This window comes from Cotesia glomerata, linkage group LG4 (assembly GCF_020080835.1).
Source record: "Cotesia glomerata isolate CgM1 linkage group LG4, MPM_Cglom_v2.3, whole genome shotgun sequence".
NCBI lineage: Eukaryota > Metazoa > Arthropoda > Insecta > Hymenoptera > Braconidae > Cotesia > Cotesia glomerata.
In genome coordinates this window covers 7,613,345-7,636,464 of record NC_058161.1, presented here as the reverse complement: position 1 = coordinate 7,636,464, position 23,120 = coordinate 7,613,345, and the positions used below count along the sequence as shown (strand labels likewise).

General features: G+C 30.3%; 4 protein-coding genes and 3 long non-coding RNA genes across 13 annotated transcripts; 5 read left to right on the top strand and 2 right to left on the bottom strand.

The window, feature by feature from the left end:
* Positions 1 to 88: 88 nt before the first annotated feature.
* LOC123263783 lies at positions 89 to 1,652 on the bottom strand. Its single transcript, XR_006509231.1, has 3 exons — positions 1,618 to 1,652; positions 1,487 to 1,558; positions 89 to 657 (listed from the first exon to the last, which is right to left on the bottom strand). It is a non-coding gene; the product is annotated as an uncharacterized LOC123263783 (long non-coding RNA).
* A 584-nt stretch (positions 1,653 to 2,236) lies between these two features.
* On the top strand, positions 2,237 to 6,046 carry LOC123263782. Its single transcript, XR_006509230.1, has 4 exons — positions 2,237 to 2,366; positions 2,429 to 2,972; positions 3,714 to 3,941; positions 5,819 to 6,046. It is a non-coding gene; the product is annotated as an uncharacterized LOC123263782 (long non-coding RNA).
* On the bottom strand, positions 3,938 to 10,774 carry LOC123263781. Of its 5 annotated transcripts, none has more exons than XR_006509228.1 (10): positions 10,694 to 10,774; positions 10,331 to 10,621; positions 9,050 to 9,657; positions 8,788 to 8,828; positions 8,405 to 8,529; positions 7,396 to 7,850; positions 6,774 to 7,268; positions 6,503 to 6,663; positions 6,037 to 6,362; positions 3,938 to 4,601 (listed from the first exon to the last, which is right to left on the bottom strand). It is a non-coding gene; the product is annotated as an uncharacterized LOC123263781 (long non-coding RNA). The 5 variants fall into 5 exon arrangements; XR_006509229.1 differs by having other exon boundaries at positions 6,503 to 7,268; positions 7,396 to 7,610; positions 7,793 to 7,850; XR_006509227.1 differs by having other exon boundaries at positions 6,503 to 7,268.
* Positions 9,547 to 11,277, top strand: LOC123263778 (probable RNA methyltransferase CG11342). The gene is made up of 3 exons (XM_044726748.1): positions 9,547 to 9,649; positions 9,723 to 9,951; positions 10,686 to 11,277. Exons 2-3 carry the CDS (start codon positions 9,766 to 9,768, stop codon positions 11,229 to 11,231), a joined length of 732 nt encoding a protein of 243 aa, XP_044582683.1. The 5' UTR covers positions 9,547 to 9,649; positions 9,723 to 9,765; the 3' UTR covers positions 11,232 to 11,277.
* A 1,600-nt stretch (positions 11,278 to 12,877) lies between these two features.
* LOC123263779 (chromatin complexes subunit BAP18) lies at positions 12,878 to 14,833 on the top strand. 3 transcript variants are annotated; one of them, XM_044726750.1, is made up of 4 exons: positions 12,878 to 13,022; positions 13,392 to 13,483; positions 13,753 to 13,851; positions 14,410 to 14,824. In XM_044726750.1, exons 1-4 carry the CDS (start codon positions 13,005 to 13,007, stop codon positions 14,669 to 14,671), a joined length of 471 nt encoding a protein of 156 aa, XP_044582685.1. In that variant the 5' UTR covers positions 12,878 to 13,004; the 3' UTR covers positions 14,672 to 14,824. The 3 variants fall into 3 exon arrangements, with proteins under 3 accessions (XP_044582685.1, XP_044582684.1, XP_044582686.1); XM_044726749.1 differs by lacking the exon at positions 12,878 to 13,022 and adding an exon at positions 13,116 to 13,243; XM_044726751.1 differs by lacking the exons at positions 12,878 to 13,022; positions 13,753 to 13,851 and adding an exon at positions 13,116 to 13,243 and having other exon boundaries at positions 14,410 to 14,833.
* A 185-nt stretch (positions 14,834 to 15,018) lies between these two features.
* On the top strand, positions 15,019 to 16,733 carry LOC123263776 (protein lin-7 homolog C). The gene is made up of 5 exons (XM_044726745.1): positions 15,019 to 15,255; positions 15,383 to 15,424; positions 15,546 to 15,658; positions 15,905 to 16,150; positions 16,258 to 16,733. Exons 1-5 carry the CDS (start codon positions 15,219 to 15,221, stop codon positions 16,417 to 16,419), a joined length of 600 nt encoding a protein of 199 aa, XP_044582680.1. The 5' UTR covers positions 15,019 to 15,218; the 3' UTR covers positions 16,420 to 16,733.
* Positions 16,734 to 17,981: 1,248 nt separating this feature from the next.
* Positions 17,982 to 19,009, top strand: LOC123263726 (COP9 signalosome complex subunit 8). Its single transcript, XM_044726673.1, has 3 exons — positions 17,982 to 18,178; positions 18,386 to 18,635; positions 18,707 to 19,009. Exons 1-3 carry the CDS (start codon positions 18,122 to 18,124, stop codon positions 18,955 to 18,957), a joined length of 558 nt encoding a protein of 185 aa, XP_044582608.1. The 5' UTR covers positions 17,982 to 18,121; the 3' UTR covers positions 18,958 to 19,009.
* The last annotated feature ends 4,111 nt before the right edge of the window (positions 19,010 to 23,120 follow it).

The following is a 23,120-nucleotide window of genomic DNA, read 5'->3' as shown; positions in this document are numbered from 1 at the left end:
TGGTCGAATTGATTAACATAATTTTTATTTAATTCAAATGAAGCTATTTGTTTGATTGTTTGTTTTTTTTTTTTTTTTTTTTTTATAATAATGAAAATAAATATTGATATTCTTGCGTCAAAAAATTAATATATCAAATTGTTCACTTTAAAAAATTTTTTAGCCAAGAAATCCTAGTCTGGGCATAGTTTTTATTTTTTCTCAGCATACAACAACTTTGTTGCAAACTAGAAGTTGTAGAATATAGGACGATATTACCTGCGTACACTTATATGTACACAGCAGCATGACCTTGCACGAGGTTATAGCTAGCGTCCGTTCACTGTCGTAATATGTAATGACGCTTTCATGGATTGCCGCCTAGAGCTAGACACCAAGTAATCAGGGGATTCACATAGTGACAAATACATCCGGGCATTTAGAAATAGCCACCGGTTCATTAGGTGTCATCGCCGCTGTTAATGCTCTCTTCCTCGAAGCTCAAGGATTTATACATATTTATTAATACGTGTTATCCGGATATATAACGTAACCAGGTTTTAAACTCATTTTTAAATTTGATTGTTTGTTTACAGCCATATTAGAGTAAGACATTGATGTAATAATTTGAAAAAAAAAACTGTCTTGAATCTGGAAGTACTTGAGATGTTTTAAAACCTAAAATTTTTAATTTAAATTAATTATTAATCAACAGTTATTACTTTTCATACTAATTTATGAACATAACTACACTGGAAAAAAAAAATTAATTTGAATTAAAAGAAAAATTCTTGAACCAAGAAGATTATTTTTGAAGAACTTCATCGTCTTGATTTAAGAAGAAAAATTTTTGAACTAAGAAATTTTTTTTGATTCAAAAATTTTTTGTATTGAATCGAGTAAATTTTTTTTTCTGTGTAGTTTTATACATTTAATGATTTAGATTATATTTTTTATCGTCATTTTTTAACTAATTAGTAAAATTACTTTGAACCCTTTTTATTGATGAAAATCAAGTTAGCCGACATTAAAAAATTTAGAGAATTTTTTTATTAAAAAATAATTACAAAAGTTAAGAAATAAAAAATTTCCCTTTTAAAAGATTTGAAGACCCAAAAGTGCAATTTGCGGATCAAATTTTTTAATTTTAATTTAAGTGTAATAAAAAAAATTGTTAATTGACGGCTGATTTTTGTATTATTTTTATTTTTTATAGATAAACATCCTTTTATTTAAAAATAAAAGTGCAAAAAAAATTCAAAATAACTCTTTGTAAATTTAATTGTTGTAAGGATGTGAATCCTTGGAAATTATACGACTGCATGTCACATATATTTGACAGTTGGATTCGAGGCTAATGCACGAGTTACTTTGTTGAACCATTAGCATAAGTATACTTATCGGAAAATATAAATGTACTGATAGACGTGATGTGGATGTCAATAATATAAAATCTATTTATATGTGTAGATACATAAAGAAATTTAGCTCAAGAAAGTATTCTTACTTTCAGCATAGACCAACCGCGCCTTTGGTCAGTCAGTGAACTGTTCAAAAGTATTCAGCCGGTTTATAAATTCTGAAAAAATATATCATGTTTATCTGATTACTGTGATACATGTATAAATACATACTTACATTTACAATAGATAAATTTTCATTGGTTTGTTGATAAAATAAAATTTTCTAGATAAACTATTTTTTATTTATATAGACTATTAATGAATTATTGCGTGTGCAATGTCTTTATCATATGCATGTATAATAAATATATAAAATGATTTTGTAATGAATAAGATATTTTTGTTTTTTTACATTATAAATATCTTTTTTCCAAGCTTTTAGTAACGTAATACTCAAAACAAATCTCGGAATGAGATGGTGCAATGTTTGAGATGACAAGTGATTGCCACTTGTAAGAAAAATAGAAAAAAAAAACGTTAGAATTTAATTAACAGCCACTGATGCTGACTATTATACAGCCTAACGGCTACACAACTGCAAGAGCATCATATCCTGTTTATCTCCGGTTGTGATTAACTGTTTTTAGATTTATCTATATAAAAACACAAGAAAAAAATTACTTAAAAAATTTTTCTTTCAATATTTTTTCGACCTCTCCAAAGATGGTACAATTAGTCATCCGTACTAGAGCACACCCACGATAGAAAGCAGTGGTATAGAACGTTTTCATGCTAACCAGGCAGCACATATAAATCGAAGTAAAAAGAGAACCCTCAGGCCAGTCTGTGAAGAAACGGATATGTAATTACGGTGCCACGCGCTCGTTTTCTTGCTTGCTTTTATACTTACATACATAAATACATTAATCCACACAAACATACATCCTCACAATATAATACATATTAATTCGCCTGGACTGTGTTGTATATATGATATGTTGTACATATATTCTCAAGATATTCATTATATATTATATTCGTTGCAGCTTGCCTCGAGAAGAAAAGATTTTATGAGGAAGAATACAGAAGAGGAGGGTAAAAGGGCATCACGCGTATGTATCCTGCATAAGCTGAGGTCATCCCGAGGTAGTTTTACCGCCCACACACGTCCTCTTCTTTTATCTTCCATTTTCATTGCCAACTTCCTTTATGTATGTATATTCATGTATAAATAGGTATGTATGTATTAATGCATATATGCACCTTTTGAATACATCCGGTCAACATTTAGACAACTAATGTTTGTCTGGCAGGCTTGTTTGACGCACAGGACGACAGAGGACAACAGGAAGTTAAATAAAACCAGGCAAATGATGTGGGTTTTACACGATTAGCATAATCTTTTTATTTTTCTTCTGTCTTATTGTCATTATCACTATCACCGTCCAATACGATTGTATATTATCACACGAGCATAAAAAAGCATATTATACACCGATAAAAGTGTCCTAGAATACTGATGTGGACTCAACATTGCTTGATAGTCATAAAAGTGACTCACTTGATGACTATAATAAGCTTTTGGATGAGGTAAAAGCTTTAATATAGTATAGAGGCTACGTCCATGGATTTTGATGGTCGATTATAGCGATTGATTATTTCTTGAGAATATTTAATATCCATATATAGACACTTGGATTAAATATTACTTTTAATTCAACCTCTTCCGTAATATTTAAAAGCATCTTTTATTTATTCATGTATATATGAATGAACGTGTGGATAAATATGCAATAGTATATTACACACCTAGGGAAGTAAAGTAAGAAATGTCTCAGATCACATGTAATTGTTGGCCGAGGCGAAGCCAACAAACATGTGATTTGAGGCTTTCTTATTTACTTCCCGTGGAGTGTATACTATTTTTTTGCTCGACGAAGGCAGAAAGGGGCAACTCCGTTTAGCGCAGCAGGCCGAAAGTTGACGCTTTCTGCCCGTCGAGCAAAAAAAAAAATTATTTGCACTGATACAGTTTTCTTAGACTGCGACATAATAATATATATGTACGCAGTTTAAAATTAATCACACATTATTTTATACTGTATATTTGCATGAAGATAATTTTATTTTATTATTGTCTGGTTGATTTTTTATATTTGCATGTGTATAATATAAAACAAGAGTATCACTGAGAGTGTGACTTAAGTGTGCTGTTATAATTGACTAAAAAATAAAATGTGTATCAAGCATATAAGTATTTTATTGTACATGTGTATTTAAAAGACAAATCGACACATATATACTGTTTTAACACAACATCATTAATGTCAGTTTCAGCTGGCTGATGACATGATCGTGTCAGTGTATCCCAGCAAGATACCAGGGGACTATTGCGCCAGTCTGACCGAGTTGCATAGCCATACAATCCGAGGCAAGATATCGAGACCTTTTTTGATCGAGAGGTCTCCAAGACTTTGGAGGACGTAGTCTTGTGGTATTATACATATAATAAAAATAACTACACACATCGGTAATATAATATATGTGTAGTATGTCTAAGTAAGTATATATAATAAAACATTTATAAAGATAAAATGTAGTAGTAGAGTATGAACATTTCACAGCAGCAAATACACGCAACTGCTGGGAGTGACCGTCATAAAGGAAGGCCACGGATCAGGTGCCCTGTATCGTATTTTCTCTCCCACAATTTAAATGCTTTTTTTTATCTTACTATTATTATTAACCCCACGATTATTCTACTACGACCAGCATCATTATCACCAATTCAACGCGGTTTCTTCCCTCTTAAAAACCTCAAGTATGAATATTCGCATTTGAGTCTAGGCAAATTTTTATTTCTCAAAGATTTACACTGAGAAATTCAAAGCTACTCGCGCTTTAGTTTTATTTGCTCTCTGCTGGCTCGTTATTTAAACTTTGTTTTTTTTCTCTTTTATGTATTTTTATTTATCTCTTTGTGTCTGTCTCCTCGACACTTGCAATATCTGCAATAGCTTTAACTTATACTGGGCGGACCTGGCGCAACCTTCTGCCTCTTACTCTTCATCCCCATCATCAACTCGCAATACACAGTTGATGTTTCGTCGTCGTCGTCATCGTTGTCTTTAAAAAACTCTTTGCTGCATTTACTTCTGCTGCTGCTATTTTACTCTCGGAATTTTCTGACATTGCATTAATCGTTTATTTTCATTTAACCTGCGGAATCAACATTATAACATTAGTATCATTTATCATTATCTTTAAAGTTAAAAAAATAAATAAATGAGTTGATAAGATGATAAATTTATAGTATATAATGATATTGTACTAAATAAGATTATATTTTATATTAGTTACATAAAAGTAATAATAAAGTTGAAAAAATTTTTTCTTTTCGCAATAAAATCAAGAGAGAATTTATTTTTATATTGCTTTTTATTCATTATCTTTATTTGAGTTTTTTTTTTATTATTTCCAATTTAATATTCATGTATATATTTCCAATTCTTTTCTAATGTATACAAAACTAATAAAAATTGTATGTTGTATATTTATATTATATGACGCAAAATTATTATGATTGATCGAAATAGAATTGAGGAAGGTTGAAGAAAAATATTATTTCAGTATGTTTCACAGATATATATGTGTAGCAATATATACATATACTCTTATACAGAGAAGTATATGACCACATTTTAAATCGTCTTGTGTGATGTTCTTAACAGAGATATATATTCATTATTTCGTAATATTGAATTAGCAAATAGTAAAGCTAAAAGAATTGACTCATTCCTTTTTTATTTTTTTAATCTTTCTTTCTTATTTATATGATTCTATACTTATATTAGTTTTTTCTCCATTCTCTATTACCATTATATTTCATTATTTTTCGTTTCGCTTTTTTTATTTTCTAATACTAATCTAACGTTTCTATATAACATAACAAAAATTATAAACCACTGGATATAATATATAACAGTCAAGGCCTTATAAATTTTTCAACCTTATTTTTACATCTCTATTTAGTTACCGCGAACAAGAATTATTCATTTACGATTCGTCAGAAGCGCAATAATTCACGTATATACTCTTGTCTTGTCGCACGACCTAGTTACACTCGTTAACCGTCTCAACGAGTTTTAAAAAACAACACTACATACACCGCCGATTAACAAGAAGACTAACTATCCCTTCCAATATACAAGTAAATTTGTTGTATAATCATTCGATGATTATAATAATAATTAAAACGGTCATTAATTATATTCATTTAATATTTCATTCATTAAATATAATAAAATATCCAAATAAAAAAATTGTATATTATATTATAATCCACAATTTGAATAATGAATATTTATAATTATATTTGATTTCGAATTTTATTTATTGTGTTTCTTCTTTTCTTTTCATTTTTTTTTTTTTTTAAGTCAATTTTGTAACCCCGGCGATTGTAAAATCATTGAAGAATGTGGCTCGGCAGATTTTAGGTGGATTACGACCGGATGTGCTCACACGTTTGCTGTAGATCAAGATACATCAGCTACCCATACAATATACTTGTATATAAATGTATAGAATACATGTTTAAATCTCAAGCGTGTGTATAAACGCAAAAGGTAGTGAGTTAAAAATTGCGTCACTTTACCCAGAGTGTATCCAAGGTCTACAATCGATTCGATCATCCACAAAAACGAAGGCCCTCTGGCAAATAAGATGAATTTTGCCTGTGAATTGAGAGGGCCCTCGAGGTCAGAGACTCCTTTTTTTTTTTTTTTTATTTTTCGCAAATATATGTTTAAATATAATTCTCTGTCGTCATTATATCTATTGATGAAATATCTTTTGTCGTACATTTTATAGTTTGTGGTTTAATACAATAGATATAGATTACGGAAGTGCTGAATATTACGAAAATCCGTTGGCTTAATGATTAAAAATCATAAATGTGCTGTAAACCTTATATTGCTAAACCTGTAAAGTAATAACAATATTGTAATAAAATTTTATATCAATTAATTCTTGAGACCCTGATGGAATTTCAGTTATTTCTTAATGGACAAATGTTTAATAAAATATATTAATATTTAAATGAATCGTATCTAATGCATTACCTGGGATTCCACGGTCTGAGGATTATTTTAATTACAAAAACAAAGCGTCATCGAGGCCACGTGACTAATTATTAATTGGCGTCGCAATCGAGCAAACTTATCACGGAGCAAAAAAATATATGTATTATTGCGTTGGACTTTTGTAATGATAAGCTTCCCCACTGCTCAAGTATAATAAATATACATGTAATATATATTTTTACAGCTCTCTCAGTTATTTACGTTCACGTGAACAATATGTGAGATCATTCGACTGATGTGTTGTACTTACATCAATATTATTCCCACGTTTTGATAAGGTATCAAAGGTGACACCGGGAGTCACTGGTTAAATTTTGAAAACAATTTATCCGTTCATGATACCCAGCATTATGTCTTCACATTCCCGTATAGTAATATACTAAAAATAAATATATCTATATCCGTATCTATATCCATTTATATACATACATAGGTATATTAAATAAAAAGGATGTCGTCTTTAAAAAATTATTATATTCCGGAAGTCACGTGTTGTATCCGCTACTGACTATTCACTTTGGTAAGCCAAAGTTTCCTATTGTCACTGCATCCGCTGTCGTTCGATATGTCAAAAAGAGGAAACCCAATGAATTGTCTCCATCATCACCATCGAAATCCGTTATATTAAGCTTAAACTACTATTTGAATGTATTTCAATGACAACCAAAGCATCCGGACCTCCGGTATGGCAGAATAAGAAATAAATAACATTTCATTTATTCACTATTCACTAAAGTGAATATACCTGCAAAAAATAAAAACGTATAAATATAAATGACAGGATATTTATAAATATATCTTATACTATGTAGATAGTAAACATTAACGGTAAATATGACGTTGATTTTGCTACCTTACAGCTTGTTACTTACGTGTATTTATATTACCGAGCTGTAGAATATACATAGATATTGACCATGGACTCATAAAAGAAGGTTGCCGTCGCAGTTGAGTAAATTAACAATTGAAATTGTTCGTTAAAGTACGTCTAATAAAATAAAGGCATCGAAAATTCGAGGACAAAGAGATTACAGGATTTAAGCTATTCACGGACAATGGTTGAGGTTTGTAGACCCGCATGTACCTGCTAGGAGTAACCAAATCTTTTACGCTCAGTTTGAATTTAAAATGCTATGGCAATAAAAATATAAAAGTAAAAGTTAGACTAATCCGGAAATGATGAGAGTTAAAAAACAAATCATCAAAGCCCGCTCCCGGAAGTTTATTAGTTTGAACTAAACTTAGACGTCTTTGCCTACAATACATTACCATTTCCTATCTTCTCTTCTTCTTCTTCTTCTTCTTCTTCTCTTCTTACTCATTGTACCTGGAAAATTGTAATATAAGTAAACGACGATTCAAGACAGCTGTGTAATCTAAAAATATTTACCCTTCTCTGCTTTAGTTTCAATATACGGTTAAAATTTATTTTATTCTAAAATAAATATCATTTAGAATTTTGATTATAGTTTTAAAGTTCATACTGTATAAAATTCTATTTTTAGTTTTTTTTTTTAAATTATATCTAAGAAAATTCAAAATATCATCACTAGTGTAAATTAAAATTTATACTATTATATTTATCACTTGAAAAGTATTTAAAATGAAATCAAGAAACTGCTCATATTTATACCTTAAATTTTTACCTAAACATTTCAATAATTCGAATTTTTATTTAATTTTAGGGAAAAATTTTTAACAATTAATCCAATTCTTTAGAAAAAAATAATTCTGACGTTATTGCTTCTTCGTATAAATTAAACAAAAATTAGCAACGTGAAAAATTTATTATCACATGATTAAATATGTAGATTAAATTATCAAGGAATATTTTCATAAATAATTTTCTTGATAAAAACGTGCTTGAGCAACTTAACTTACTGTGAATACAAGAATGAGGAAATTAAATATTTGTCAAGCTTTTCCAAGTTATTAACAGTCTGGCATGCACGCTTTTTTTACCAGCTTCAGTGGTTGAAGCTGCGTAGCATCACATTGCTTCCCATCTGTCAGTTAGAAAGAGAAAGTAAAGTGGCTGTAAAGAAATGAAATGTTATGGTGTAAGGGTATAAAACTCCGATGAAGAACTAAAGAAAGCATCAGAGCGCGGCACGCTCGCATCACATCAAAGCATTGCCACGTCTTTAGTCGATGCATTTTATAATATAAGAAGAAAAATAAGAAGTGAGGACCGGTGTGTCCAACACCTGCCTTTGGTTTTCTGGTTCTTCTCTCTGATTACACTCCGTATTCAGTAGACTCACATGTAGACACGCGTGCTCTCGTGGTTCAAACAATTTCATACCTGAAAAAATATTAAAATATACAACACTTATAAAAATAATAATTCAATAATTAGTATTTAAGAATTTCTCGGTCTATCATTTTTAATTTCAGTTGTTTTGTAAATTTTTTTTTATAGAATATTTTATTTTCTCATATTATTTCATTTATAATTTTATATTTTTAGAAAAATGAATAAAAAAGAAACGTGTAGAATATGATATGAATGTATAGTAGGTAGACCTGCGTCAGGACGAACCGTTAAAAGGAACCAAATGAAATAAGATATAGATCCGTTTTTTAAGCATCACCAGGTCATTGTCTACGGACTACGTATAATGTGACTCTGAAGGTATATTAGCGGTGATTTCTAGAGCCCACCATGACCCCAAGGACCAACGTAGAAGGCCAGTACACGGCGGCAATCTAGGTCGTGGACAGTCGCGAATTATCCCGATCTGCGATCCTTCCGCTGTTGGCAAATCTTTCTCCCACCGTAGGTACCTGTAACCATACTCTGCATCACCAGACTTGCGGTTCAGTGTTCTATTAGTATAGGTCTGGTTGAAGGTAAGGTCTGATCGGCCATTTGGCTTTGTATATTATACTCGAAACGAGCAGCAACCCAAGCAATAAGTTGAGAACTCTAGCCTCTAGACTACATGGGTCCGTCACAATTGAGGGTCGTCGTAGGTATGTTGCAATAATAAATTTACCGCGTCTCTCGGTAGACAGCAGCACCGGTTGCCAGCTCATATGTTTTATTGAGTCTCTTAGCATCTTAGGCCTCTGTTTCTGCCTTCTGCTTGGACTGGTATCTGGCATAGCTGAGTTACTTCATTGGTATATTTCTGCAATTTTAATTGTTAATCATCAGCATTCTATGATTTATTATATTGATTCATATTAATTGTAGGTCATATTTATTTAAATATTTATTTTATTCAATCAAATCTGAAATGGAAGACAATAATGAAAGTGATGCTGGCACTAAGACTGGAGATCCAGGTGCAAGTCGGCATGGAAACTTTATCAATTATTACAAGTTTCATCCAGCGAACGAGCGTATTTGTCAACTTCCGCAGGGGCTGTGGTTATCTCCGGACGGAAAATACATTGGGCTTGATGTCGGCTGCAATGCCGGGGTGAGTTGAGGATACTGAGTATTATGGAGGATATAAAGTAAAGTAGAGAATCAGTCTCATCATCATTAGGCTGTTAGTTGAGTTATATATACATATACATGTACATATATTTGTATACCGGACGGAAGAAGCTGGGTTGTACCAAGCACGCTGCATCCTGACTTCATTTATACTACAGCATTAAAACAACGTACTACTCTTTTTACTAAATTTAGATTAGACATGAATTAGTCATTTACTCATTCTCAGTTTACTTATTTCCTTTCACTTCTTTCTTTCTTAACTCAATATAGCATACGCACGCGCCATATCCAGCGCCACATCTTCAGCTAAATGACTGACTGACTGACTGGTATGTAATGTGTCTGTTACCACTTACAGCCGTGTCGTATAAAAATAGAGCCCAGATTATTTTACTGGATGTTATGTTGGATAGAAGATAGGATAGGAACCCTTCTTTCTTCTTGGGTGTTTTACTACACCGCAGACCCAGTTTATGAGACAACGACAACGATTCCGATGACGACGGTCCCTTTTTTTTTTAATTTTTGAAACATGCCGTCTGTGAATTAATCTTGTCTATAAATAAAGAACCCTCTTTTTGCAGCCTCTGAGTTATCTTCAAGGTCTCACAATGTCTCGCTTTTTTTCTTTTATTTATTTTTTTTATCTGAAATAAATTTAGTCATAAATATAAATTTTAATATAAAATTCCGTTTGTATTTTGATTACAGGAACTTACGATTCAACTGCGTAAATTTCTTCAAGATAATCTTACTGTAAATACAGATATAAGTCTACTGGGTATTGACCTCGATCCAATTTTAATAGAACGTGCACGTGAAAATAATACGTACTCACAATCAATAACTTTTGAATGTCTTGATTTTGTGTTATCTCAAAATAGAGATGATATCATTAAAACTTATTTAAAAAAATTCGACAAAAATAAATTCGATGTGATATTTTGTTTCTCTGTTACAATGTGGATTCATTTAAATCACGGCGACGAGGGTCTTGTTAAATTCTTAGAAAACATTTGCTCTTATACACAAATGCTCGTTATTGAACCGCAGACTTGGAAGTGTTACCGTAATGCTTCGAGAAGATTGAGACGTTCTGGGGAACAAGATTTTACATTAATAAACTCATTAAAATTAACTGGCGATATGGACAAACATATTGTGGATATTTGTACAAAAAAATGTAATCTCCAGAGAATTGCCATGAGCGAAGACAATACTTGGGGTAGAAAAATTCTAATCTTCAAAAGAAGTTAATTCAATTAATTTTTTTTTTTTTTACAAATAAATCGTGATCAAAATATATATATTTTTTTTTGTAGAAAATAAATTATATTAATTTGTATTTATTTAATAACAACTATTATTATACCTACTGAACAAAAACTTCTTCTTGAGAATCCAAATAAATTTATAAAAAAAATTATTTTTTTCTAATCGTAAATTAAAGAATTTTCTAATTTTTTACGCTAAGAAGTATTCTTCTTAAGCCTGAAGTTGAAGTACAATCGTGGACATTAATTTAAGTATGTTTTTAAATTTACTAGAAAATAGCCGTTTGTAAACTTCCCAGGTTGCCCAGAATTTTGAACTCGGTGAAATCAATAAGTCCAAAAACTTTCTTCAAAAATTTCTATTGGGCAAGATACCAGCTTGTTTCAGTATATATAATTTTTAAAAATAAAAAAAAATATATTTTTATACATGAATATGTACATAATTAAATAAAAATTCAAATAAAATCTTTTATTATTACACAATTCACAAGCCTCCATGATTTATTCCTTACAAGAATTTTTTTTATCATTTTCAGCTCCGTAATATTCTTCGTAAATAAAATTTCGGAAAATCAGTTCTCGGCTGACCTGTTGTTGAGAAAAGGCTTTTGTCTCTAAATTTTATAGCTTCAAAAATATCGGAAATAAATATGTAATAGATAAATTAATAAGCGTTAAAATTAAAAATCTGCTACTTTTATAAACCGCTGAGTTTACAAACGGCTATTTTAATTGTTAACAAAATTTAGTATTCACTTATTTCATGAATCGCAAAGTTTACTATTGACTGAATTCGCGTGGCTAAGTTTTGAATTGGCAAAATTCACGATGCACTAATTTTAACAAATGTCAAAATTACGTAAATATTTTATTTTAAAATTATTTTTATTCTAATGTCAAGATATGCATTTGTTTGTTTTTTTTTATTTCAGTTTTTTTTAACGACTTTTTTTTTACTTAGCCGTATTTAAAAATATATTATTCTATTAATGTCAATTTTTAAAATTCGCTCGCTTTACTATCTAGTTTATTAACGTTTTTCTTTTTTTTGATTGGTTGAATTTTATTTTATGACATTTTAAGATTGTTACAAGTTTACATTTTGCATCATTTTTATTAATCATTATTTAGTATTCTCTTTTTTAATGATCAACTCATTTTATAAACGGAGCCGTTTTCAGTTTTAAAAGTTTTTAGTTTACAAACGTTCAAGTTTACAAACGGCTATTTTCTAGTAAATTTAAAAACATACTTAAATTAATGTCCACGATTGTACATATTAACATTCATCGTCCTCAATCGTTGACCTCGTTAGTACTCTAATAGATTAGTCAACATTAATTATTTAATTATTGTCACAGTCATCTTTCCCAATTTTTGTACCAATTGTATAAATTTTGTAATAAGCGTTGCATAGTTGATAGATCATATCTAAATATATTTATTTAGTATCGTTCGAAAAGAAATAGATAAACAATTGATGTACATATATTAATAATGTACATACATCTGTATACAGATGTACTTGTATTAATGTGTTGTATATGTAGGTGCATTCATTAATAAAAAAAAAAAATTACGAAATAATACAGTTAGAGAGAGAAAGAATCCGCATTAAACAAGAATAAGAATAATTTGGTTATCAAAGCGACACGAGAGGGCAGAAGCGTACAACTAATTTAGTGTGATATATATGTGGATGTGGAGTATGCTTCGTCACCAATACTTGCAGTAAGAAAGCTACACAATAGCCATGAATTCAGCGAGTAAGGTGAGTAAATGAAGATCGTAATAATACATAAATTACCTGCATTTGGGGTCTACTTCCGGGCCTTAGTCCCACTCTCTAAAATGCCCCACTGGCACCTACCACCATTTTGTCACACACCATTGTTAGTCACGTGTCATACATCCGAATCCCGCCTAAAATTCTTGCTTGCACTATTTTGTGTTTTCTACTGAGTAAAAATGGATGTCAATAGTGGTAGAAAGGTCAGGTTATGTTTACATTTTTATTTATTTTTCATTATTGTATTAATTTAAAGAACTTTTCTTCATTTAAATAAATGTACTTGGACTTATATATTATTAGCTAGATCTTTAAATATTATATTTTAATTGTGAAAATTTATTTGTTTAGGTTGGTGAAATATTCACCGCTGCTGGTGCAGCTTTTAACAAACTTGGTGAACTGACAATGCAGTTACATCCTACAACTGACTCGCCAGCTGGGTATGTTTTTTTATGATATAATTTAGTTATAAAAAAGTGTTATTTATCATTTATTACATGTAAATAAAATTTGTTTGGGTACATGTTGTTTGAGGATACATTGACGCCATGTTGGACGCCTCGAGCTAATATTCTGGCGGGAATATTTGAATAATTATATATTATGTTTGTATTATTATTTATAAAAGCACTAATATATTTATTTATAGTTTATAAAAATTACTGATTACTAACTTTAAAATATTAAATCTTTAATTATTTTAACACAGTAAATGGACTGACGAGGAAATTGAAATGCTTCGTCACTCAGTTAAGACATTCAGCGAAGATTTACACAAAATAAGTGATCACATCAAAGGGCGAACGGTGTAAGTTGGTAAATTTAATAAGAAAATAAAATATGATCGTCAACTCTTGTGATATAATTTTGCTTTAGTTAATAAGTTATAAAATTAAATCTATAGAATTACGTTTTTTACTAATTAAACTCGATGGATGCTATGTTGAGTAAATCATGACAAAATTAAACAGTATTATTGATGTTATTTTAAATTAAGACATTTTGATGAAATGAAAGCAAATTAATATATTGAAATTTTTTAATAAATCAATCGACAATTATAATTATAATAAAAGAGTTTCAGAAGTTGAAAGCGATAATTATTCAGATACTTTACTTTGAATACAATGTTTTAAAAGCTTGAAAATTTTTCTCTAAATTCAACCTAATAAAAAAAAAACTAATTCATTTAAATGAAATGTATGACAAATGAGTATTTTATTTTCTAAATAGTTTGAAAGTTACTGGTCGAATTTACTTCGAAATCATATAAGATCAGTGTCTTAATGAACGCGTAGCATCATTCAATTTTCTACGTCGCAAATAAGTCATAATTAAAATAAAATTTTTGTCGAATTTATTTCAGATCTCAAATAAAGACAGGCTTGAAGAAAAAAGTGTTTGAAGAAGCGGGTGTACCTATAGCAAATAGACAACCGGCGCAGCAAAATATTCAAGTAAAAAAACAACCTAGTGCTACAACTAATCAAGGATTAATGAACACATCAGCTGAAGTAACATTAAACATGTTGAATGCAACTGAATCAGAAGTTGACGTTGAAGGACTTCCCGAAGAATGTCAAGTTAAATTGGAATTCGAGGGAGCTACTGAAGAAGTAGCTTCTTAATTATGCTTTCTTCATTAATTAATTTATAAAGTATTTTAAATATCCGTTATTTTTATACTCGAAAATTGACGATAAGAAGAAGTTAAGTAATTTTAAATGTAATATTATAAATTCTTTTATTGTAAGTGTCGGTAAATTTATAAGTAAAATTATTTATCCATTTATATGAAAATATATATAGTGATTCTCAATATATAATTATTAAAGGCTTGTAAATTATAAATCACCTAGACTTATCATTAATTTAAAATCAATAAACTTTTTTTAAAATTACATTTTATAATTAATTACTGTAAGGCATATGCGCTAGTGATTTACCTTGATGTATGGATGTACCAAAATAGAATAAACAAGTAGTGGTCTCTGGCGATGATACACAACATAAAAAATGGCGATATTTTTCCTCAAGAGTACTGATGGAAAAAAAACTGTCATCTAAAATCACTTTTTGATCTATTTCACTCGCCACACCTTGAAAATTTAGTTATAATATTATTTTATAAATAAACATTATTACTGGTTATTTTTATTGAGTATTATAAATATAATGGCAGCAGTTACTGAAACTTTGACATTAAAAAATGGTAAGGAAATATTTTTTGCTCCAATTACTTAGTTTCTATTTTATATTTATTTTATGATTTTTAATTATACGTATTAACAATAAATAAAAATATTTACATGTTTTTAATACGTATTATTTGATTTTAGATGTAGATCGTGCAATAGAATTATTGGATAAACTTCAAAAAAGTATGTATTTATTTATTTTTGTTATTACTGTTTTATTTAATTATTATTGTGACTACTAGCTGTTTATTATTGAATTTTTTAGTATTATTATGCTAACTACAGTGATTTATTATTAAAATAGGTGGTGAAGTGCCAAGTACAAAATTAGCAGCTTTACAAAAAGTACTGCAGAGTGATTTTCTAAATGCTGTAAGAGAAGTTTACGAACATGTTTATGAAACTGTTGATATTCAGGTAAATATTTTTTTCTTGAAAAATTTTTTTTATTAGACTACTTAATTAAATTCTTACCAAATAAAAAAATATGAATATATGTGAGCATGTACAAGAAAAATTTTCCATTTTATTATTTTTAAAAATATAATTTTTTTTACTCTAATACAAAATAAATATTTTACTCAGAAGACTAAAGCATTAAATATTTAAAAGCCTCGATCTTAGTCAAATAATTGATTAATAAATGAAAATAATTTTTCATAGGGGTCCCAAGATGTAAGAGCATCAGCTACTGCAAAAGCAACAGTAGCCGCATTTGCAGCAAGTGAAGGACATGCTCATCCACGAGTTGTAGAACTTCCTAAAACTGAGGAAGGTCTTGGTTTCAATGTGATGGGTGGTAAAGAACAAAATTCACCTATTTATATATCAAGAATTATTCCTGGAGGTGTTGCTGATAGACACGGTGGATTAAAACGTGGTGATCAATTACTCTCTGTCAATGGAGTTGTAAGTAATCAATGAATATTCATAAATTAATTATACTCATCTATTATTAATTACTTGACATAGTAAATTATAAATTAATAATACATTTTTTATAATTATTTATCTAGTGTGTTGAAGGCGAAAACCATGAAAGAGCGGTTGAATTACTGAAACAAGCTCAAAGTTCAGTTAAACTAGTAGTTCGTTACACACCACGAGTTTTAGAAGAAATGGAATTGAGATTTGACAAACAACGAGCTGCTCGTAGTAGGCGTCAAAATGTGCAATAAATTTTATTTTAAAAATATCTTGATTCATTTCTCTCTCTCTCTCTCTCTCTCTCTCTCTCTCTCTCTCTCTCTCTTTCTCATTTTTTTCTCTTTCCATATATTTATATAACATAATTCATCTTGATTGATTTAATCATAGATATATGTATATGCATTTATAATTACACATTTTTTCATTTCATTCATAATATTTATTATTTATAATATGATACATTTGAAATATTAATAGTGTTATTAATATCAATGTACTATGTGTGATCACCTGAATTTAAAAATTAAAAAAAAAAAATAAAAAAAAAAGATTTAGAACGACAGAACAAATGCTATTGACTACCACCAAATCTTTCAAATTTTTTCTTTTATGGATATTTAACACTAAGTCGTTTTGAATCCTTTTTTTTTTAATCGAGGAAAAATAAAAATTAGTTAATTAAAAGAAAAGTTATATCTTCGATTACAAATAAATGAAATAATTAACAACTATAATTGAATTTTTTTTTTTAATTAATAATGCCTTTTATTTTATGTTGAAAATTATTTTTTTTTTATGGATAAGGTAATTAAAAAACTTATATATTACAAGATTTTTTCTTTATTTATTAGATGAATTATTAGATAAAATTTAAATTTTTAAGCAAAATCACGCAGCCTTAGAATTAAAAAAAGCTCAAATAGTTGGAACTCGACTAATATAAAATTATTATAGATATTATTGTCACTAATATCATTATTGAATAAATATTTTATTTGTTCTATAAATGAAGAAAAATCATTATTCATTATTCTGAATTGTGACTTTCAAGTACGTCACCAATTTATTAATTTTAATAAATAATCAATTTTATTTCTCTCTTTTATTGTATTATAGAAGTCACATATTGAAATTGGGCTAATTTATTAATATATTGAAGTTACAGAATCATATTTCTTAGGATTCAATTTTTATTTAATTTGGAATAAGATGTTTGGATGAAATTATCTTCCAACCATTTATAACTATGTTCAATTATTTTGAATTGATAAAATCGGCAGTCTAAATATATTCCATTGGAATCATAGTTATAAGTAATGGCAAAAAGTATAATTCATAATTTAATATTTAAAAATCAGTATTTTTTAAAATTTTTAAAATTTACACATATAATTTTATTTTCTAAAATAAATCGAATGATATTAATATTTTTTCCATTTGTTCATGTATCTAATCATAAAAAAACACTAGACAAGTATTTATTATTTTTATTAAAATTAAATTTACTAAACTTAGGTTTTTATTTATTCTATTGCGTATTTATTATTTCTAGTATCATGAACAATTAAAATTATGTTTATGTAAAACTCTAAAAGTGTCATAATAAAAGCACGTAAATTTAAAGCAAGAAAAAATTTTAAAAAGTTATTTAGATAGTATAAATAAAGTTTGATAACATCTTATTAAATTAAATTTAATAATTATAAAGCTAACTATTGTTTAAATTAAAAAAAATTTACCGCATTTTCTTTTGTTCCGCCTATCCTGTGTGGATAAAAACTAGCCCTAATGTAAAAATTCATTTCTATGTATATTAGTTTGATGTCTTATGTTTTGTCTGACCGTGTTTGTGTTATTTAATGACATTTGCAGCAAGCTATCAGAAAAATAAAAATATATTTAACTATTAATTAAAATAGTCACACATTGAAGATAAATAAATTTATAAATATGGTATTAAACGAAGTAGAAACCTTAGTTTATGAGCTTGAAAAATCTGAGTTAGAAGTAAGTATTGTATTTCGCAATATTATAGGTTATATTTGACCGGTTATTTTATATATTACTTTCTAAAACACACAACGTTATATTATTTATTACAAGCTTGATGACATATTAAGTCATTAATATTCATCCATTCGTTAATTATAAATCTTTGTTTATAGTGATAAACATTGTAAGTATTATAAATTAACTGACAATATTTTTTTTCAGGCGCCTAATGGTTGTGCCTCACCACAAACTTATGCTCAATTATTAGCTGTATATCTTTATCAAAATGATCTATGCAATGCCAAGTATTTATGGAAAAGAATACCAGTGAGTATTAAAAACAACAAGACTGAGCTTCAGCAGATTTGGATTGTCGGACAACGAATGTGGCAGAGAGACTGGCCAGCTGTTCACACAGCTTTAGACATTGAATGGACTGATGAAGTCAGTGGTATAATGCTTGCCTTGAAAGGTAAATAACACATACTAAATGTCATTTTATAAAATTAATTATTAAAATATTATTTATTGTTTAATTAACAGAAAATGTTCGTGAAAGAGCCATGTCACTTATTTCTGAAGCTTACTCGTCTGTTAACCTGACATTACTTGCATCAATGACAGGCTTATCATTAGAACAAGCTAAATTGTCAGCATCGGAACGTGGATGGATTCTCGACGACACCACAGTGAGACCTTGTAAAGTAGATAAAGAACAAACACCAGTCCAAGCTTCCCTTGCAGAAAGTCAGCTAAACAAACTTACGCAATTTGTTTCTTTCTTAGAGAATTAAGAGTAATTATAAATTATATAATAAGTAAAATATAAATTTTCATGATTATTAATACTATTGCATTAATTATAATGATTTAATACGTCTTTGAATATAAAAGTCCTAAACGAGTAAATTTGAATAAAAATAAATACCTAAAGGCATTAATTAGTATTAAAACACATTTTATAAAATGAGGATTTAAACATTTAAGTATTTGTAATATATGTAAAATCTTTACTACACAGCGAAGCGCAAATTATGAAAAAAATTATAAATGTCTATAAATAATAAAATTTAACTGTCAGTAACGTTAATTTAACCAGCCAAAGCTTAGATAGTTTGAAACATGGATTATCATAGTTATTACGAGTAAATGTAAATATTTTTGCCAGATAAAAAGTATTTCCACACCACAAAGTCACCAAGTGTGGGGGTATATTAAAGTGTAGACTGAGAAGAAAACTTGAAAGGAAGATTGAGACTACGAAGAACATATACGAGGTGACCCAGGAGGAGAAGTGAGGCAAGAAGTGATTCTCTGACTGCCGTCGGCATCATCGTGACCTCTTGGCGTTGTATAGCACGGAAGAGGCTTCTTTACCATCATCGTCATCCATGTATATATATAATTTTTTTTTAGTATTTGTATATAAGCGCATATACGTAAGTGTATTAATGTCTATGGTAAATGTATGGTGGAGTAGAGAAACGACCTTTGCGCTCGGTACTCGCTCAGTACCTATGACTCGAGTCTCGAGAGCGTGCGCGCATCTTTCTAGGATTTTACTGGCAAGTAACTTGCACTCTGGCACCGTGCTCCAAGTATAAAGTAATGACTCGATACCATGCCGATTCTCTACAGCTCGCGCATATACCATGGTGTATACCAACACGGGAACGCATTAGACAAAACTCCCGAGGTATACGAGGATATATTCACCACGACATCGTGATGACGAAATCATTATTCCGTGTGGCACGCACCCCGTGTCTATAAATGATAGACTCTGTCTCGAGTAAGAGCCACCGAGAGAGAAGAAAAAGTAGTATGTCTGGGGATTTGACTAGGAGGAAAGTTGGGTACGAATACAGGAGAATGAACGTCATGCTCCTCGAAGAGAGCGCGTTATCTCACGTAGCTAAGTGCTCAGTGGTGATGTCGTAATACGACATCATCGAGCGTTCAAAGATTCAGGGCGGTGCGGGTTCGTTCGTTGGCTTGCAAGAGGGCTCGTTCGATTGTTTCGTTATCGCGATCATCCTCGCTCCTTCGCCAACGGGTCAATCTACCGCTCTCACCCGGTGTTTTATTTTTCATTCTTTTCCTTTCCCTCTTCCTCTCTCTCTCTCTCTTTCCCTAATCCTCTCACTCTTTTATACTCTCTCAGCCTTGCAACAACAGAATAAAATAGTAAAAGAGCTTCTACGAATGAATATGAGGTGCGCCTAGACATAGCTCATTCCTCTGTGCCGACGGCGATAACGCCTCCTCTTCATCAGAAGACATCTAACTACAACAACAACAACAGCAATATAAATGCTCTACAATCCCATTTAGTAAGTATATAACTTTTGATCCTTTGAATCATATAAAAATAATTATAATGATAATAATAATAAAATCAGCATCTCGACAATATGATTTTTCAATGTATCATTGTTGAATTGTTGAATTGTAGGCAGTATTAAAGTCTTTGGTAAGCCCATCGACTAGGATGACTAGATATAAAAAACGCTTGCGAGGTAGGCTAGCCGAATTACTTTCCCTGCAGGCGAAAGCCACACCATAAATTACACAGATTTATTTATGTATATGCATGGGATATATATTAATCGAAAACCCGTCGAACCGGGATTCAATCGACGTATGAATTTATACCTCATATACATGAATAAATATATGTTTGTGTTATTAATTTTTATTTTTAAAAAGCATATACTCACTAGTTAATTTAAGTAGGGATATGTAATGGGTAGCATGAATCTGAGAACTCACATCTACTAAGCCTGTTATATCCTCTTTTATTTATATATATATTTTTTTTATTTTAATGATTTTGTTTTTAGAATTAAGTTACTGGAGAGCAGATGAGAGAGCTGATGAACAGACGGCCTTCGTTGTCAGCAAGTCTGAGTGACAATTATTTATGAAGATCGCCGTGAACATCATGGTGAACGTCGTTTCCGATAACCCTGTGTAAAATGTGGCAAATATAACAGCAGCAATAACAATAATAATAATAACATAAACGTTGCTGGGATTAGTAACAGCTACGGGGTCGAGTAGGGCTACAACCACCGGGGCTGAATGTCTACATGCACATCTTATCTCTTTTCTTTTTTATTTATAATACTCAATAGTTAATAGAGTATTTGATGCTAGCTATGCAGTGGCGGTAAAAACTAAGACTCCTCGTGCAATTTCACAACAACCTGGCACTCCGCTGGAGCGAGAGAAATATCTGAAAGGTGCAGGTTACAGACGACGACGAGAGGTGAGGCCATGGCAATAGGCTACAAGCCCTCGAGGAGGCTCTATAGGTACTACTCTGTACTCTCTATGTTACATAGTATAAATACTAACATGTATATCTGTATTCCTAGATATGTATTCCCCGGCACGCTGTTTGATGGTGCACGAGTATATCCCGGGAGGCCGATCGAGAGCGAGGGGAATTGAAGAACCGAATAAGATGCTGATGCCTTGAGGTGAATATACATATATATGTGTATGTATATATATTTTACCAGAGAGAACGGAATATGGGATCACCTCGGGTTAGGGTTCGCGGGATGCTGCGCCCACACTTCTATTGTTTCTCTTTCTTCATTTTTTAACCCGTTCCTTTCAGCTAAGCTGCACTATGCAGCATTGTATTGTTATTGTAGTAGTGAGTGCCGACAAATCTAAGCGAGAGTATCAAGTAATGGTTGATACGCTCAATGTGCATAGTAAACCGAGTTCATCTCTACCTCACCAGGAAGTCTTTTGCTTCTTTTAACTTTTTAATTTATCGATCGAGTCATGGCTGTTTTATATGAACAATACAATGCATTTGTTCTATGACGTAATGGTATATATATTTCAAAAAACGATAATTGTCCTGAAAATGATATTAAATTAATTAAAATAATTTAAGTAGGTCCTATGACGTTTTTTAAATATTTATTACAGAATTTAATTACCTGGGTGATATTTTCAACTGATTTAACTTACTTAAGCAATTGAAAATTATAATTTTCATAAATTATCAATTATAATAAAAGAACTTTAAAATAAACTCTTCTAGCAAATAATTTAATAAATTATAAATTTTATTAATGTCAGTAGTTAGTATCAAATAACTATCAGACACTCTTATCTTCTTGAGAAAATTACGATTCAATGATAATATTTGTGGTCCCTTTTGATACTGGATCACAAGTAAGAACAAACCACTAAAGATCTTGACGAAAAGAGAGAGAAAAATAGTTAGATCTAACTCTAATCGTTCACGCGCAGAAATCGTCGGTGTCCCACTTGAGTGGAATGGAATAGCGTGGGATAGGCCCTTGGGAGATGATAATTATACGTCGCACTAACAGCTCTGGGCATTCGTATTCGCATCAGTATTCACTCGTAAGTAATAGTAGCAGCAGTAATAGTAGTAGAAGTAGTAGTAGTAGTAGTAGTAGTAGTAGTAGTAGTAGTAGTAGTAGTAGTAGTAGTAGTAGTAGTAGTAGTAGTAGTAGTAGTAGTAGTAGTGTAAGAGCACGACTTGCGGCGTTTGCATGCTTCGTAAGCTTATCTTATTAGATAGGTGTCTCTGATTCGTTTGTAGATTTAAACATTTACGATCGTTGGATGTTGGATCGTTTGCAGAAGCCAGAGAGCAAACCACGAGGTTACTATGATGTATGGCATGACTTGTTGAGATTTCCGTACAGGTTTAGAGGGTAACAGATAATATATATCTGTATATACGTACACAGTAAATCTGCACACACATTTACGTGTATATAAGATACATAAGAAAGAATAAGAAGAAACAGAAAACTAGCAGAGGTAAAGCATTCAGGTCGTGGAGTAGTTGTCGTCTTGACTTGGCTGTGACTATTCGTACCTGCAATCTGCATACTTAACAGCATCTGGATATATACGATCCAACAACTACCAGCCGATGAACCACGACTTGACTGTT